The sequence below is a fragment of the Crocodylus porosus genome, unplaced genomic scaffold, assembly GCF_001723895.1.
Source record: "Crocodylus porosus isolate Cpor-Errol unplaced genomic scaffold, CroPor_comp1, whole genome shotgun sequence".
Classification (NCBI taxonomy): Eukaryota; Metazoa; Chordata; order Crocodylia; family Crocodylidae; genus Crocodylus; species Crocodylus porosus.
Genome location: NW_017728931.1, coordinates 73,883,517 through 73,902,183, shown reverse-complemented (window position 1 = coordinate 73,902,183; position 18,667 = coordinate 73,883,517). Strand labels below are relative to the sequence as shown.

General features: G+C 41.5%; 1 protein-coding gene across 2 annotated transcripts in view; it reads left to right on the top strand.

Moving 5' to 3' along the window:
- The window catches only part of NAV3 (neuron navigator 3), a 787,742-nt gene that overhangs the window by 608,890 nt on the left and 160,185 nt on the right, over positions 1-18,667 (top strand). For both annotated transcript variants that reach the window (XM_019543171.1, XM_019543169.1), the window contains one exon: positions 8,887-9,002. In XM_019543171.1, coding sequence (XP_019398716.1) covers positions 8,887-9,002 — 116 coding nt within the window. The remainder of the gene's footprint in view (positions 1-8,886; positions 9,003-18,667) is intronic.

Genomic DNA, 18,667 nt, shown 5'->3' with positions numbered 1-18,667 from the left:
GCATCTCTTACATATCATCTCTGAACTTAGTACAGTAATTCCAAATTATTCAAGGGAGTCTAAGTTGGTATAATTTATTTGGCAGAGGGCACAATAAGATGGAGGTAGCAGGATAAGCAACCAAAAAGAGTCTAAACAGAAGCATAATTTGTTAAAGTAGCTTGGCTTCTATGTTAACTCTCTCCTTCATAAGCAGAAAATAAGGAGGGAAGTGGGGAAAGATTATTGTAAATATTTTTATGCTTTATCCTAAGTTAAAACTGTAGCCCATTACTTTCATTTTCTGCTGTTTATTATCTAACATTTATTTTATATCTTGTGTATAGTTGCAATGCTGACCTGTCCCTTAAATCAAATAATCTATAAACTATGTAAGTACAAAGGACTAGAAGATACTGCCTGATCATCAAGTCCAGTTTCCTGCCATCACAGTTATATAATCCCTTTCATGAACTGATCCTGCTCCATCTTAAAATAAATTCATTTTTTTGCTCCCACTATTCTGATCAGCATGCTGTTGTAAAACCTAATACTCTGATGGCTAGAAGCCTTCTCATTTCCAAGTCTAAATTAATTCATGGCCAGTTATCAGCCATTTGTTCCTGTGCTCTTTAGCAGAAATAGCTCTTCTCCCTCCCTAATGCATGTATAGAAAACAATAGTGTACCCTCTCAGGCTTTTACTAGGCCAAACAAGCTAAGCTAATTTATTCTTCTCTCAAATGATAATTTATCCAGTTCTCTCCTCATTCAAGTATCCCTTCCCTGCACCTGTTTCTGTTTGAATTCATCTTCCCTGAACATGGGTGACTAGGACTGTACACAATGCTCCAGATTAGGTCCCACCAGCGCCTTGTATAATGGCTTTAAAATGCATCCAAGACAGCTGCACCCCTTAGAGCTTCCAAAAAATAAAAGTACATGATCATATAGTATGTTTTGGAATGCTGAATAACAACTGAAGCAGATCTTTGATGCTATCTATGTTTATCAAAGCTTGAACATTTCCTTAGACACAGGAAATTGCCAGCTGTGTTATAAATAGAGATCATTACATACATCGGCCCAAATCCTGCTTTTAATTACTCTCATACAGCTTCATTAAACCAAAACTGAATAGATGGCATAAAAGTAAATGAGGGCAGGATTTGCCCCATTTCTTAACTATATTTTATGCTTTTATATAACGGTAATGTATAGTCAGTGAGCTGGAGGTAAATATCTTCTCTAATTATCGTGATTAAAATAGAAAACAGATTGTCATGTTTTTATGACAGTTGCTTTAATTAACCTTCATTGCAAATATACAGCATTTGGTGATAAGTCAATGGTGAGGCTTCAACTTCCCTGACGATTCTATTTGATTTCTTTGCTGTCAAGAGAACGATGCAAGAATTTAAAAAGGGCAAGGAGTAGGAGTAGGGAGAGGGTGAATGAACACTAGTATTGAAGGTTAATGAGGAAATCTTCTAATTTGCTGTGTGTGAGCCTGTGGCTGTTTGGCCAGATTAATTCTTGGTAGAATACAAGAGCAATCACTTAAGTAACACCAAAGATTAGTATGTCCCATAGTAGGGAGCAAAAAGGTAATGAGTCATAAGGCAGACTGTACCTTCCTTTGCTGCTGAAAATATTAGCAACAAGTTAAGCTAAAATGGGTCAGCTGAGGAAGCCTGGATGTTTGCTCTCAAGCTTATCCAAAGTCATGCCCTACAGGCAGAATCAAATTGAAGCAATCTTAGCTCTACACTCCTACTTGAGGGACTCACACCCAAGCCAGGCCTCTACCCCTCACCACAATAGCTGAGGTGCCCACTGCCTTTCCAGTCTGGACAGTCTGGGACATCCTGACCCTCAAGATCACCCTGTGTGAGAGCACTCCCAAGAAGCATGTCCCAATCACCTACTCCCATTCCGTGCACCCCACACTGAGAAATAGCAAAACTACTTTACAGGTCCCCTACTGTCACTCTTAATATCTCTTGTCTCCAGCATGCTTGAGCAAGATGGTGGCAGTGCCCTCAGGGTAGCTTCACTGAGTCAAACCGGGTTCCATGTGCTGAACTTCTGTTCTGGGTACAGACCACTTTCCAATCACTTGTACCATTAAAAATGTAATGTCTGTACCTGGCCCATCTGGGTATCTTCATTGTTGCAACTTAACAGGGACCTACTGGAGTGTCAGAAGCAAAAATGTAATCTCAGAGTCCTTTCTTGGGGTAGCATCAGCAATGGCCCCAAGAGCTGGAAGGGCTGGTTGTCTGCTCTGGTAGTGGATGTGAAACTCAAGCATTGTCATTGTTCTCTTTTGGAGCTGATGGTCTCTCAGCTTCCTATTTCCTGTCCATGCAAAAGGCTTCAGAGTTACTCCACCACAAAATAAACTTAAATTGTATTACAAGGTCCTTGAATTTCTATACCCGCCTCATCTGATTTAAATAATTGAAATTTTTTTTTACTGAACTAAATTGGACAATACTTAATATAGTTAGTACAGCAGTTTCTCCTTTTATTTATGACAATAGAAAACTCAATGCATTTGATATTGTCCTCACACTTATTTCTTAAGCATGTATTTCTTTTTAAACCTATTGTTTCAGACTGCCTGCAAACTCTGGAAGGCAGAAGCACATTTATAATATTTGCTTTGTGTTTTCAAGCTTTTCTTTGCTACAGAGAAGTTAAAAATGTAATTTAATGTTTAAATTAAAGCTTAGATTGTGGTGTAATCATATGACCTGAGGAACTGGGCCTAGGTAAGTGTGTAATGAACCTCTGCCTACTTCAGGTCTCTGTTGCCTGTAAATTTTGCATGGAAATCTTGTGAGTATTCTCTCTCTCAGTATTTGACTTTTTCCACTTCTGGTTCCAGCTGGAATCATATTTTTGATAATAAAAGAAAATTGAGGGTAATGGGGGATGGAGGCAAATACTTTAGCTGATATTTATGATATCTCTAGAAAATTTGGTTTGAACTTGTGTGGGGAAAGTCTTGTGCTGGTTCTTAATTTACCTAAACATCTTTGTCCTTCACTGTTAGTTTGTTTAGCTCTCTGAAGACCATTTTTCATTCTTCATGCCCCTGAAATTTACTACAGCCTTTTCTACTCAGTGGGCATGTCTACATTAATGCACTGTAATAAACTCTGGTGCTTACCTCACCAGAGTTCATTATTCTCAGGCATGCATTTACAGATGCACCCAGGATTGCAGCACATTCAGCTGGGTTGTAGCAGCTCTGGCTGGCAGGGGAGCCATGGGGTTCAGTCTGTCAGCCTCATAGAGGTGGTGGCTGGGGCACAAAAGTGGTTCAGTGCACAGCTAACTGGCAGTCAGCCCCCACACTGAAGCACCCTCATACCCCAGCCAGCTGGGGCAGTATCTAGTTTTTTATTCCACAGGAGCATAGTACTTCTATTTGCAAGTACTATCCTGTTACAGAGTAAATTAGTTTACTCCAGCCTACTAGGGATACAAGTGTAGATGTGATGTAACATTTACTGCATAGCTAATTAGTCAGTTGGGCAGTAAATGTCTCATGTAGACATGACCAGTGAGGTTCCCCTTAGTTTCTTTAGTTAGGGCTCAATCCTGAAATACATCAAGCGTGAAACTGTTGTTGTCAGTAGGAGTGCTATGCCTGCTGTCCTTGGTACAATCAGGAATGTCAACAAACTGAGATAGACAGGCTCAGCATGGGCGTTTCCATGGTTGGCAATTTAGAAGAAACATAATGGAGTGTCAGTAGCAAAAATACAATCCTGGAGTCCTTTCCTAAGGTGGCATCAGCACGTTGGCCGTTTAGTGTTACAGGAAGCAGCAATGCCCCAGAATCAGAGCTTAAATAAGAGCAGTCAGACAGTCAGCCTTTGCATAATTTCCTAGAAGCTGAAAAAATTGATTATAAAGACTAGATATATTGTAAGATACCATTTGTATTGTGTTTCTCTTTTAAGTACCATTAAAATTAAGCATTCTGATCAAGAAGATTCCACCAGAGCAGAGTCTGCTCCTTCGTATATCTCCATGTTCCCTCATTTGCTTTCAATATTTCTTGAATAAACCATTAGATAAACAAGTTTGAAATAAACATAACAAAAAAGAATTGTATTATTTTAGAAAACAAACTATTTTTAAAAATGCAAAACCAATTTGGTGCTTTTATCAGTTACTCAGATGAAAAGCATCTTTGCCTCAGAGAACCATGCACTGTTTGCTGTTCATTTGATCATTACCAGTGTTGTTAGGAATTATAAGAGCCTGGCTGTTTGTTTAAGGTTTCAGAAATGAGATGTCAAATATATGTTTTACTATAATTTACAGCTAAGTACAGACAGTTAAAAAGAACAAGGCTGAATCAATTCAGTCTTTGCAAGTTAGTCTAAACTGCACAGATTCAATTGAAACAGAATTGAACAGACATTTACCTTTGATTCAGGAAATGCAGCCACATGCCTGCAGTGGCTTGGACCAGAAACCAGGGGATGCTAGGGCACAGCTCTCTGGCTGTGTGTTCACTTCCTCTTCCTGCTGCTCTTGAGGTCTCTGGGATTTGCAGTCCAAAATCACAGCAGCAGGACTCTGTAGGTTGTTCATCACTTCCTCTCCCTGCTTCCAGGTGTCTCTCAGATTTGTAGTCCACAGTCACAGCCACCAGTAAATTTGAGCAGGGGAAGGGGTGTTTAACCCCCTCCCTGGCCCCAAACCCCAGCAGGGGTTTGCTGGAGGGGTCAGTCCCCCTATCCCTCCCCCTGCAGAATGGGCTGCATCACCAGATGGGCTTGCCCCTCCCCTCTCCCCCTTGTCAGCCAGCCCTCACTGCTCCAGGTAGAGACCAGAGGAGTGGGGCCAGCCCTACTGTCTGGAGCAGACAGCACAGCCCAGCCCAGGGCTGGAAAGCATGCTGGGATGCTGAGGGACTGTGATTTAACCTGAAGGGGTCTGGGACAAAAATTTCATATACTGGTTTGACCCAAATCAATTAAGTCTAATACTACATTCAATCAGGTTTATCTTAAGCCAATTTCAGCCATTTTGAAACTGGTTTGTGTGCAGTGAGCTTCTGCTCTGTTATAGGTTTAAACCAGTTTTTGATCACTTAAACTGGTTGATGTATAACTTCTGTCCCTAGCCTGCATGTACCAACTAGTGTTCAAATGACCCGAATCAGGTTAGGTGGCTTAACTCAGGCTGCCTAAACCTGAGTCTGGTTCTGCCACATGCAAGTGCTTGTGGGGGCAGCCAGTGAAAGTAGATTTGGAAGTTGGAACTAGCAGGGGTGGGGCCGGTGGGTCTGTGGGGAATGTGTTGCCTGCTCTGGAGGGGGATAGTCAGGAAGTTAAAACAGCACAGCCCCAGGACTGCTGCAGTCGGGTGGGCTTTCCCAGTCTAGGAGCTGTGCTGTGAACACATGCAGGTGTTTGTTAGAATGGGTTAAACCATTTTAGATCAAATTAACCCAGGCCAATCTAAAGTTAGTTCACTGGGCAATCTAAGGCCTATGAATGCTTATATGCTTAGTGGTTTAGATCACCCTATGCTCAGTTAAGGAGGTCTATATGTAATGCTTATACGTACCCTTAGAGACAACAGAGGCTGTTTAGTTGATATTTAGTTTGTTTGCCATTCTGCTCAGTGAGGTGGCAGAACTGAACCTTAAGTTAATATATTATTTTATTCTGCTTGAAGTTTCACATAACTCTCTTTTATATTCTTTTGCTATGAATGTATCAGTGCAGTTATGGCCATTAAAAAATATCAATACATGTCAACAGTTTCCTCAATTATACTTTCTGAGAATATTCCTAGGAGTTTTTCCCCTAAAAAGAGGCAGTAACTCTGGTATCCCCATAATGCTCTAATATCTCTGGCATGGTAATTCTTGGCAACTGTTGACTTCATAGTATTACAGCCACTGTATAAAGACAAATGTCCATGCTCCAAAGTATAACAGTGTATTTATATGTATATAAATTAAATCTCTTATTCTGGAGGCCAGAACTGTTGGCCTACACCAGAGGTGGGCAAATTATTTTGGATGGAGGGTCACTTAATGAGTTTTGGTGAACTGTTGAGGACCACATGGGTAGTCCCACCCCTTTACAGTTGCCCCACCCCTTTGTTACCATCTTGGGACCGGAAGTCCCACCCCTGACCTTTGCCACTGGAAGTCCTTCCCCTTGCCTCCTGGAAATGCTCCATTTGGGAGGGGGAAAACAAGAAAAAAACAAAATCATACACCAAAAGTCAAACACCTACTATAACATTTAATTTTATTACAAAAACTATTATTGTCATGATTTGTGTTTGCATACTGTATAGAGGTGATTGCACAATAACTAAAAAATAAATTCTTAGTTGTGTATATCGTGTGGGGAGGGTGTATGCGTGGTGTATGGGGAGTATGTAGTATGTGTGGTGTGCATGGTATGTATGGTGTGGGGGGGTATATGTGGTGTGTGCATGGGGTGGTATGCGTGTGCCTCTGGTATGGGTGTTATATGTCAGGGGTATATGTGTGTGTATGGTGGGGTGTAGGGGTGTGTGGTAGGGTGTGGGGGGTTGTCGGGGTGTGGCTGTGTGTGGGGGCATGGGGTATGTTGGCGAGTTGTGTATATGTGGGGGGGTTGTAGGGGCAGGGTGTGGGTGTGAGGGAGGTTGGGGGTGTGTGTGGGGACCCCCTCATACTTCCCCCATGGTACAGCAGCAGGTGGGATGCTCAGGGCACAGGTGCCCAGGAGGTGCAGCTCCGGCCAGCGCTGCACATCACAGTGAGGGGCACAGACTCCATGCGGCTGCCTATATCATCAGCACTGCCTGCCATTCACGTGCAACCCCTGCACTAGCACAGCAGGGAGGGAAGCCCCACGTGCTGAAGCCAAGTGCCTTCCATGCTGCACAGCACCACAGAGAAGTCTCAGGTGCTGGAGCTAGCTGCCTTCCCTGCAGGGGCTGCACTGCAGGGAAGGGAAGCCCCAGACAGGGAAGGCAGCTACCTCCAGAGCCTGAAGTTTCTCTCTGGTGCTGCACAGCCCCAGCAGGAAAGACACCTGGCTCCAGCATGTGGGGCTTCCCTCTCTACTGTGCAAGTGCAGGGGCCGCATGTAAGTGGCAGGGAACACTGGCAATACAGGCAGCCGTGTGGAGGCTGTGCCCCTCGCTGCAATGTACAGTGCTGACCAGAGTTGTGCCCTGCTGTGCATCTGCTTTCTGAGTGCCCCACCTGCTGCTGCTACTTCCACCACCTGCCAGGGCGGCACACAATGGGGAGTGTATGGGCAGTCCCCACACCCACACATTGCCCACTCCAGCTCCACACTGCCACCGCCCCTGTCTCCCTGGGTGCGGGCTCCACGCTGCCCCCAGCCCTAGCCCCACACTCTGGCTCCTTCCCAGCTGCAGCCTCATCCTCACTGCTTCCCTATCTGCTGCCTGGAGCCAGCAGGAGACGGGGAAGTGAGCAGGTCCCAGGGGCTGTGGCAGCATGGGCAGAAGCTGCATGCTGCCAAGCCGGGCCCTTCTGCCCCTAAGGGTGGGAGCCAGGCAGTAGGGTACATTTCTGGGGATGCATCTACACATGGATGCATCCCTCCCAACCTTGTGGGTAAAAGGGCTGAGTGGGGCACAATTTGTTTTGGGGCCCCGCAGACCGGATGAAAGTGCTTGGTGGGCCAGATCTGGCCCACAGACCTTATTTTGCCCACCCTAGGCCTACACACAATTCATAGTGATATAACAATGAAGGGCCCTTCAGTAAATGCTTTGCTCAGGATTCACTGTTGTCTAGATACTGGTTACAGCGCATCTAATATTGTTCACTGCGTTGTTAAAGTGCCGTGAAGGTCTCCAGGGAACTGTGAAAATGTCGGCTAAGGGGGCTCTGGTCTGGTCTTCCAGGTTGAGGGTAGTGCGAGGGGTTGATAGCTCACCCATTTAAAAAATTTCAATTATAGTCTACAAGAGAAGAAACCAGATGGAAATGATGGTCTGAAAGCTTTTGAAGTTAGAACAGTTACAGTTATAAACTGTTATAACTGTAACAGTTACAGTTATAAACCATAAAGAAAAGATGATGATTATGACAAAAGGTTATAAAAATTTTTAAAAAATAAACTTTCACAGTGAATTGCGGGTTCAACTAGTTTATTATTTCCAGTCCCATTGATATAAATATACAGCCACGTTACTCATATGTGGACCTTGTTCTCAGCATTATGAATGTGTTAGTCTATCAGATAGAAATATTTTAAGCATTTTCAGTCATTTCTGTAGCCCACTTCCCAAGAGCTCATAGTAAGATGGTCAGCAGGAATTGCTTGTGCTGCACACAACTGGAATATTTTGGACCACATTTTCCTCTTAGGGACTGTCCCAGAAATGACATTCCATGTAGGCTGGATAGCATGGGGAAAAGGGCAGGGATATCGTCCCTTAGACATGCATCAGAAGCCCTCTATTACCTTCACTTTGCTCATAGAGACCACTAATTACAGCCTTGACCAGCAGTCAATTACTAGTTGTTATTCCCCTCAAATATACTAAGATGCTGGCTCAGTTTCTCTGGCTATTTCCTGCCCATGGCTTGCCTATCTCTGTAGCAGGAAAGGAATTAAGAAAGAACTGGCCTGTCTTGCTCCTAGATTCCCTGACCAAAGGCAGGTTTTTCATGAAGGGTTGTATGGTCCTTACTCCTTAGAAATAGTGTACCATTTGAGTCAGAATCTGGGACTGTGAGATCAGGCAAAATGTGACATTCTTGACATTTTCACTGCAAGGATTTTGCTGAGAGATGTGTAGTACAAAGAGATTCCAGGTACAGATTTAATTAACATTTGCAGTTAACATGTGTATGACAGATATAATAATCAGTCTTCTTGGTTGATTTCAGAACACTCTCAGAAAATGACAGTACCTCTTTACCACCTGTGGAGTCCTGCACGAGTCCTACTAAAATGGATTTATCATACAGTAAGACTGCCAAACAGTGCCTAGAGGAGATATCTGGTGAGTACCATGTAGGAAAAGCCTCCGTGTGGGAAATTTTATATTTCTTTGTTTGTTTCTTTCCTACTAGTCGGTTAATAATGGTTACAATTTGACCTCTGTTCGTTATATTAAATATGCAGGAAAAAAGTATCACACATAGTTAGCACTTCAGTGGCATTTTTTTAAATCTAAGGTGACTAGCTCATTTAGGACATCCTTAGGGTCATTCTGCTGAAACTGGGGCTTTCACAGGGTAAGCTTTCAAGCCATTATTATTGTCAAGTGTTATAACGAGTGCTTTAGGAGTATCTTTTAGAGGTGTGTTTCACAACATCTGACATTGCATTGCATTTGGGAGAATCAAATTCAATCTGAATGTAAGAGCTGAAACATAAATAACATCAGACTGTTTTGTTTCCTTAAATGATGTGGGATTCAGAAAAGGGGAATAAATGAATAAATTCTTAAAATTGCAGGCTTTTAGCATGTGGGTCACTTAGGTTCATTCCCTTTTTTTAGGTTCAAACCCTGACTTGGTTACTAAAACACAAATCAATGGACATTTTTTAACATATAGGTCAAGATTCTCAACTGTTGAAAGTTGTCATTGCACCTTTGAAGTCAATCGATCTGTGTCATTTTACATCAGCTAAGGATTTCTCCATAAATTTTGCTTTTGATGAACATAAAACGGTCACAGTTGAATTTCTTGCTGGGATTGAACTGTGCTGCTGACTTGTGTAGGTGTAGTTTCAAAGGACCTTTTTGCCTGAGCTATGCTTTTTTTTTTTTTTACTCAGTATCATTATTTGAAGATCACTTTCATGAGAATAAAGGGTGTAATACCAGGCCATTGAAGTCCATTGGATTTAAGCTGTTTCGCTCCAAATTAAATAAAGAAAAATCAAACAAATTTTTAAAAAGTGGTTCTTCTCACACAATTAGGATATAAATTGCTTAAAGGAACCCATCTGTCATACAAGTCTGAAACTATAATTGCTTGAAATACCCATGTTTGTGGAACTGCTTTAATGTCTGAACAGATTCATGTGGAAGTTGTCCTTGTTACAGGATGATAAGCTGGTTCTGTATCATTCCTCCTAACATTCCTCCAGCTTTCACATACCCAACTTTGAGACAAGTGCTTCATGCTGAGACCTGTTTAAGGGTTCCCTCTAGGTTTCAGATAGATATATTTTATCATGTAACTTCTTGAAGGGGGGAAACATGTTTGATTCAGGTCTGTCTTTTTTGAAACATTGCTTATCGATCTTATTGTAGGCATGTGGGCCAGTGGCTTGAAGTTGCAACAAAGTAGGTTTAGGTTGGATAGCAGGAATTATTTCTTCACTGTTAGAATAGTGAGGCAGTGGAATAGACTGCCTAGGGAAGTTGTGGACTCTCCATTATTGGAAGTGTTCAAGAAGAAGCTGGACAGCCACTGGTTGGGGATGATATAGGTGTAATTATGCCTGTGTTCTGCTGTGGGTAATTACCATGTTTTTGAATGTTGCTGGTTGCTTCTTCCATCCCTTTCTGCTACATGTCATGGTATTTTTAGCTTTTCCCAGAGGTTTTGTGTGTTGGTTGCCACCAAAGCTAGGGATTTAGTGTTTCTGCTGGGGCTAAAGCTGGAGGTTCCTGGCTGGGAGGGTATTAGTGTTTACCCCTCCACTCAGGATCAGACTGATCACCATATTTGGGGTTAGGAAAGAATTTTACCCCATGGTCAGATTGGTATGGGCTGTGGAGTTTTTTGCCTTCTACTGTGGCAGGGGTTGAGCGTGGCCCTTTACCTGGGATCTTGTGAGTGTATATTAAAAAACTTCTACAGAAGCAGGACATTGGCTTTTGTGGTTCCCCTGCTTTACCTTTGGCAGGTTAGAGTGTTATGTCTTGTCTTGCATCAGGGTTGACAGTAGATTTACAAAGAGTCTAGGAGATGGAATGTATAGGATGGTATGGATAGTGATGATGATCCTACCTTAGGCCAGAAGTTGGACTAAATGAAGTCTGGAGGTCCCCTCCAGCTCTACTCTATGATTTTATGATCATATTTAAAAATTGAAACATAGATGTTACAGATAGGTCAATGGATGTTGCAAGAGGTTATGCAAAGGTATGGTTAAAAAACATCACTTTAATCCCTGCTGAAGCATTCATGAGGTATAACCGGCATCCCGTCCTCTTACTGTGCTGAACAAAAGGGCAGCAGACATCAGATATGTTTCTGAACTGGTTATTCAGACCGTCATTAGCAGCAGTGTACTGTACTGGATGATACAGCAGCACCACGGGGAGAATTCAGTCACTGGTTTATATAAAGGGAAAGAAATGCATGTCGCTCATGACTGGCAGTTAGCAGTATAAAGAATGGCTTGACAAAATAATGCATTTGTCTATATTTATGGACTGTATATTCATTGGGAAAAAAAGTCACATGTTAGCTATCCAGAAATGTGCTCCAGGATGGTTTAGGCCAGGAGTAAGAGGGAGATTTTCATGCCATCAAGAATAGTTCTGCCTCTCAATGGGCTCTTCATTCACTAGAGGTAGCAGTTTATAACAAGGACACATATGAGGATGTTAGCTATGCTAAAGGAGTTGGGGTAAGAGACCAAGCACATGTTTGTTTTGCCTCACCCTGACGTTTGTTGTTCCTATAAGCAAAGTGGTTACTCTGCTCCATGCTCAGGCAGACGAGCCAGCTCCATGCTTAGTAGGGCTGTGCAAAGCTTCGGGTGCTGATTTAGTTTGAAGGAGATTTGGCCTGATTCAGCGGCTAAATCTCTGAATCTGAATCGAATCAGGAGCCCAATAAAAAGGTCTGAATTGATTCAAAGCTCTCCAAATCAATTCAGAAAAGATTTGGAGAGGTTTGGAGGTTCAGGCAGTCCCTGCTCACCACTTCAGGGAACTGGACCCGGACTCCATGCTGGTAACTGTGGTGGGGAGGGCTGGAGGAGGGTGGAGGTGACCATGGGGGGACCCATGCCAGGCCCCATCCCCTGCCTGCTCTCCCAGTCCCCCCAACCCCTGCCCACTCTCCCAGCCCTTGCCTGTGGCTGCCTTGCTTGCCCCAGCTCCCTGCTCTTTAAAAAAACAAACAAACAAACAAACAAACAAAAAAAGCCCCCACTCAGCAGCTCCTGTAGTGGCTTCAGGGCTTCTGGGGGCTCGTGGCAGAGCCCCCCCATGCAGTGCAGGGAAGTGGGGGCAGCAGGGATTGCCCCCCTGCCTGGCAGGGAGGAGCCAGTTAGTTCAGGGCTTTTTTTTTTAAGAGCTGGGAGCTTGGGTGGGCAGGGCAGCCATGGAGGGGGCAGCAGGGCAGGGGTCGGTGAGCTCATGGCAGAGTCCTCCACACAGCATGGGGCAATGCGGCTTGCCCCCCGCCTGGCAGCAGCAAGGGAGGGGGGGGATTTTTTTTTTTTTTAAAGAAACAATCGGAAGCTGGGGCCAGGTGGGACAGCCATTGACGTGGCTGGGAGAGTGGGCAGGTTTTGGGGCCTGTTCAATTCAGAGATTTGGCCAAATCGATTTGGGACAGAAATTTGAATCACCGAATCGAATCACTGTCCCCCGAATCAGCCAAATCTGAAGCGAATACTGGCTGCTTCACACAGGCCTAATGCTTAGCTTTTCACACCAGTTTTATTCCTCACAAAAAACAATGCTGAGTCCTTAAAAAAACACAACAAAACCCTCTGTCCTTTCCAGGTGTTAAGAGAGGGTGTTAGAAGAGGGTGCTTTTAGGTCCGGGCTTCTCCAATCAGAAGCTTGCCCTCCCTTTTCCCCAGAGCTGCCTTCCTGGAGCTCTTAACTCTGTTTTTGGCCTTATCCTCATTATCCCTTTCCACTGACCCCAAGTCTCCCAGCCAGGTAGACCATTTTCTAACATTGGGCTTAATGCTTTAACTTTCCATTTCATACTGCTGTGTTTACTGTGTGTATGAATTTCCTTTGTAAAAGTTATAGTTAATTCTTAGTAATGTGAAAATGCTTTACCACACCCTTAGTTATAATTTAATGCAAGAGACTCTATTTCTATAGATTTTGTTACTATCTTATATGATTTGTTAATGAAGGGCCACATTATGCGCTCCGACTTCCAAAAGGTTTTGTAAACTTATTTAAGGTCAGAATTTGTCCATAGGTTATTACTCATAAAATCATTGTTATGAATGCTTGTGTATCCTCGTGCATGGAAGACACTATAAAAATAAGAGTTATGATAGGTTGGTAAATTACCCTGGTAATTTTTTTCCTTTAGTCCACACTAAAAATAGCACTTTTGCTATCGTTTGTGTAAGCTGAACACTAGATTGTAATAGAAGAATGCTTTAGCATAACACTGACCATTTCAAAACCTCCTGTGTTATTTCTTAAATGCTTAGTGTTTGCTTGTGTATTTACTTATGTTTCTTTGTTTGCGTCCATACTTTTTTGTCAATCTAAAATGGGAGAATGAGTTTTACAAGAATATTTTTCAATAAATAAATCTGGGAGTCCTCTAGTTTTCAGTGTAAGATACTTTGATATTAAACCCAATAGAAACAGGGGATAGATTAAAGTCATAATTAAAAAGGAAGTATTGCAGTAATACAAAATGCCTTGTGCTGCACATTCACACGAAAGTCATTTTATATATTTTAGGAAATTATGATAGTAAACTATGCACTTTATGCATTCTGGAAAAAATAATATATGTGATCAAATGATTAAAGATTGTATCATGAGGCATGTAAGGGGTCTAAATTAAGATTACATGGGGAATTTAAATGGTCACATTTCCTAACACATGAGTGCTTGATTCTGCAACTTTAATAATATTCTTTCAATTATTTTTTTTTAAATTAAATTGATTATATAGCATGCTGTGTTTTTATTTTATTATTTTTTTATGCTGCCACATGGGACTTTGTGCTGGCTGCAACATGCACACTAACTGGCTGCAGAATTAGATACATTTCTCAGATTGTACTCTTGTGCATAAAATGAGTGGCAACCACATTACCCATTTTTCTTTTGGATTTTGTGGAGAGATCACAAGAAGATTACTGTTTAAACTGGTGGACAGGCTCTGCCCTCTTCTCCTCATTGCATGAGTGAACTTTAAAAAAGCAGCAGCAAAAAAAAAATGGGGTGGAGATGGTCTTTTGGCTGCCTGCATCATGGAAAGAGATTAGACTTCATCACTGAATCTGTTTCTTGAGAATAGGGCTGGATATCTGTAGTTTGTAACATTTTAACCTGCCTTCCCTGATGAGCATGTGAGTTTCTTTCTGGTAAACTCTTTGTTTGAAGAGATTTTTCTTTTATTTCCTTTTGTATTTGTTTTTTGGGGGGTTGTTTTAATTCTTTACTTCTTGTTGCCCAAGAAAAATACCACCCCGTCTTTGTTGTCAGGAAGTTGCCCCTCTTACTTTTTTCAACCAACCTTCAGTAGCATCTGTAAATGAACAAAGTAAAAAAGCAAAGACTGCACTTTGGGCTGCTTTTATGCTTACCGGTTAACCAGATAGCAAGTATGCAGTGCAAATCACGTCTTTCTGTGTTTCCCTAAATCCCGGATTGGAGTGGGGGGCATTTCAGCGGTTACATCCCAGTCTGGGCTTTCCCACACTGAAACCTCTTACAGGCATACAGTGGTACTGACATAACCAGTGTGTTGATATGAGACTTTTCTATATTTATATTTGTATATCTTTTCACAGTGTTTTATCAAATTAATTGGTCCTAGGTAGAAGTCTGTGTTTCAAAGTTTAAATTAAATTAAGTTATTGTGCTTATCTCTGTTCTGATCTCCTAATTCCGGATAAAATATTTTTTTCCCCATTGTAAGAAGATATATTTTAAATATAGGTCTGTACTTTGGTACTTTCTTTATATATATAAAACCATTACTTACCATTTGTGAATGTTATTTTACACTTGAAATTAGGATGCTTTATAAGAAAATTAGTATTCTTTCCGTAGAGCATTGCATTTAAAAGGTTTCTTTCTAAAGGCTGTGAAACCTTAATTTTTATCACAGCTTTATAATTCTACAGTAGTTTCTGAATCCTAAGTATTAGGGTATTTTTTCCTATTTTCTTTTTGAAGGAGCAGGAAATAAAATGTTTCCCTTAACAAATCACTTACTGGCACAAAGTAGGTAGTATTAGATTTCATCCTTTAGTTTCCTTATACTCTTAAATTATATTTTTTCATTCACAGCAGAAATTATAAGATTCAAGAGCCATTTGCAAATAGCTTTTTTCTGCCTGCATAGGGGGTATGGAAGAAACAGTTTGTCATTCTTACCTTTTAGGGAGAAATATAACATTTCAGTGTGAGCTAGGGCTAACACTGTAGCATCCCAATTCAGGTGAAACTATATCTTCAGACCTGTGGCATTGTAAACTGGGCAGAGGCTTCTGTGTCTCCGGTTTAATTCACCAGGATGTTTGCTGCCATGGCAGCCAGCAGCATCCACTGCAGTAGTAGAGAAGAGTCATAGATCTGGGAATGCAGGTTGAATACTAAAATGTAAGAAGGCTTGTGCAGAGCTTTGCTTCAGTGGTTAATTTTGGCTCTTATTAAGCTCTGACGTGTAGGCTGTACTTGCAGCTCTGTGTCAGCCCATCTAAAGTAAAGAGCAATGCACCGGGATCAGTCATGATCTGGTGAGGTGGGGGGGAAGCACGAGATAGTACTTGTGCTGTACTTCGGATTTCAGAACACAGGAGCCACAGACGGAGATGCAGGCCCATCACTCTGATGAGACTGGTGATTGGATGAAGAGGGGAAAACACAGTTGGCTTTTGGGATTACTACTGTGCTGGAGCATAGTGTTTGATCAACTCTCTTCTGCTTGAGAGAAATTCAAGTCAAAATGCCTGTAAGTATTTCAGTTTAACGTGACTGGAAAGAAGTGGTTGAGTGCAGACAGCAGTGTGAATTTAGAGAAAATGACTGTGCCTGCCTAGTCATTTCCAGTACACTTGCTCGATGCTTGAGCTTTGCTTTTCATTACAAGAGCAAATATGTGCTACATAGGATGTGCATTATGCAGCTCTGAAAGGGTCACATCTGAGATCTGCTTGAAGATACGAGCTTCTCTAAAATAGGAAATGTGAAATCTAGTTGAGGTGAAGCCTTATTTGAAAAGATGCAACGACCTGCCGAACTATCAGTCTTTAAAGGCAAGGATGTTACGAGAGGATGCGCTCGTCTCCAGAAACAGAAGTCTTTGACCAATCTTACGCTTATCAGTGAAGGGGAAAAGAGACGATACTCCTACAGGGAGAACTGGTTTGGAAGTGCCTCAAGGTCGAGCCAGAATTACCAGGAGAGAGAGGCCAAAGTTGGAAGTAGAAGCTCACTTTCCAAGTCGCTCTCAAAGTCGGTGCACCTTCTTTACCACACTGCCAGTACAACACCCCAGGTTCCTGATGTGCTACCACCTGCTGGAAGCAGCACATTGTATAGATCTGGAGGCCAGTTTACGGATGAAGACTTTGAGATTGGTAATGATGATACAAGCAAATCAGATGATGACTATGTGTCCTGCAAGTCAAATTTCACTGGCAAGAATTGGATGGAGGAGGAAGAAGAAGGCTGCCTGCGTGAGGGGACTGCCCAGTTGGATGAGGATGTCATAATGACAATGCTGGGGGACTTGGAGCAAGTACTTTACACTGATATATTAGGTAAGCAAACTTCTGTTTGACACAGGAAAGGGAAGAGTGTTATGTAAGTGTTGGAACATATCTACCAGGAACAGACTTCTGTTGTTAACAGTAATGCTGAGAGACAGAATTGGGTTTATTTGCAGTAGTATTTAAAATGGAGTTTTAGTGTGTCCCTTTCTTGTTGGCTTTCTTTTAGCTTTAGAAACTGTAGGAATGAAGACTGGTTTCTAAATCTTTTTTGATAGCTACCCCAGTGGCAATGCAGTGTGAGAATAATTGAGCATAGCTTTTTTTAGCTATTTAAAAATAAGGTGAAATGTGTAAGTGCCACCAGTTTATTCATAAATATTTTATATCAGTTTTAGTAACTTCCCTTATTAATCTAAAATTAGAACCTTATCAAGGTTTTTTTTTTTTAAGTTGTCAATATCATGGCCTCCTTACAACTTTATCCACACATTTTCCCTCCTCCCTCTAGGTATTCTCATCCATATACATAGAACTGTGGGTGCTAACATTTCACATTCTAGCTACATCAATACACAGTGCTGAGCATTTAAAATCATCAGCCATAGGTGGTTCAAAAGAATACTATGGTTATGCTTATACTTTTCATCTCTCATTCCTTGGAAGGGTGGGTTTTTCAAAGTGTTCATTTCAGATGCTTTGTGCTGTTATCTAGGCAGATGGTTGAACTATATACACCTTTTCCTTAGGATACACAGTTTTTATCTCATCCATAGATTGTCTCATGGTAAATACTTGGACTCATATTCAGTTTAAAGATTTAGGATGTGATTTATTAAGGATGTTTAATCTAGTAAAATTTTGTCATGTAAATTGACTTAGAAATCAGATATATTCTTAACTTCGGGGGCAAGGAGAGGCAGGTTTTTATCTTTGGATGGTGATTAGGGGACTGGCAGTGAAGGTATCTGACTACACCAGATGCTGCAATTAATTGGCTGCATGACTCTGAGCAAACCCCTGAGCCCTAGTTTCTACACCTACAAAATGGGGATAATTATACCATCTTTTGCCAATTGCTTTGATATCTAAAGATGAAAATCCTATGTGGAAGCTCATCTTTTTTTTTTATGAATCCTTTATTGAAAAGGATGAAAAAGTAGTACAGAAGTAAAAATATTATTGTATTATTATCTGCTTCAGACATTAATTATAGATAGTGGAATTACCATTATCAGGATAATTGATTAAGCATTTTAAAGTAAGCATCATAGTTGGGTATCTACAAGTTTAAATTACCAGAACAGTGATTTCTGTAACTAGTCCAACCTTCTTTGAAAAATCACATTTTGATTTTCCTTTTGGAGGAAGAGGGTAGAGAAGAGAGAGTGTGTTTGTAGCTATTTATTGAGAGAATATACGATCATGAAATATATGATAGTAAATCTATGATACAGACAAGTGTTTTCAAATAGATATATTAATTGTAAGTGGCAAAGCCAAGAGTCTGTTGAGCAGATTATACCTAATGAGTAATCTGTAATTATGGTTGATATATTTTGCAGGAAAAAATAATGTAGAAAATTTTAGTGTTTTGATTTTTTTTTTTTTACTTACTCCATTTTTCTCTTTTTCTCCATCTGCAAAGCTCTTTTTGTTCTGACCCCTGGCTGACATTACCCTGTTAATCACACCATGTATAGTAACCCTGCCACACATTCAGGGAATTAATTGCATGACAAAGCAGGAAACTAGCCATAAAATTATTCCATAAAATATGTGCAGTATTTTTATAGCTAGTTTCCATCATGACTTAAATCAAATGTGTGGCAGCTCAGCAACAAACCAGAGCTGGTCCTAGCCTCCAGTGGGATGTTGGGCCTGGGACTGACAATCAGCTGATTGTCAACCCTGGCCCTGGTACCTTACAGGAGTCTGGAACCATCTCCAGTGTTATGACAGACAATCCCAGCTCTGGGACCACTCAGGGTCACACCTGGCTGTAGGAACATGTCTTTCAACTTGCCAGGGCACCATTGGGCT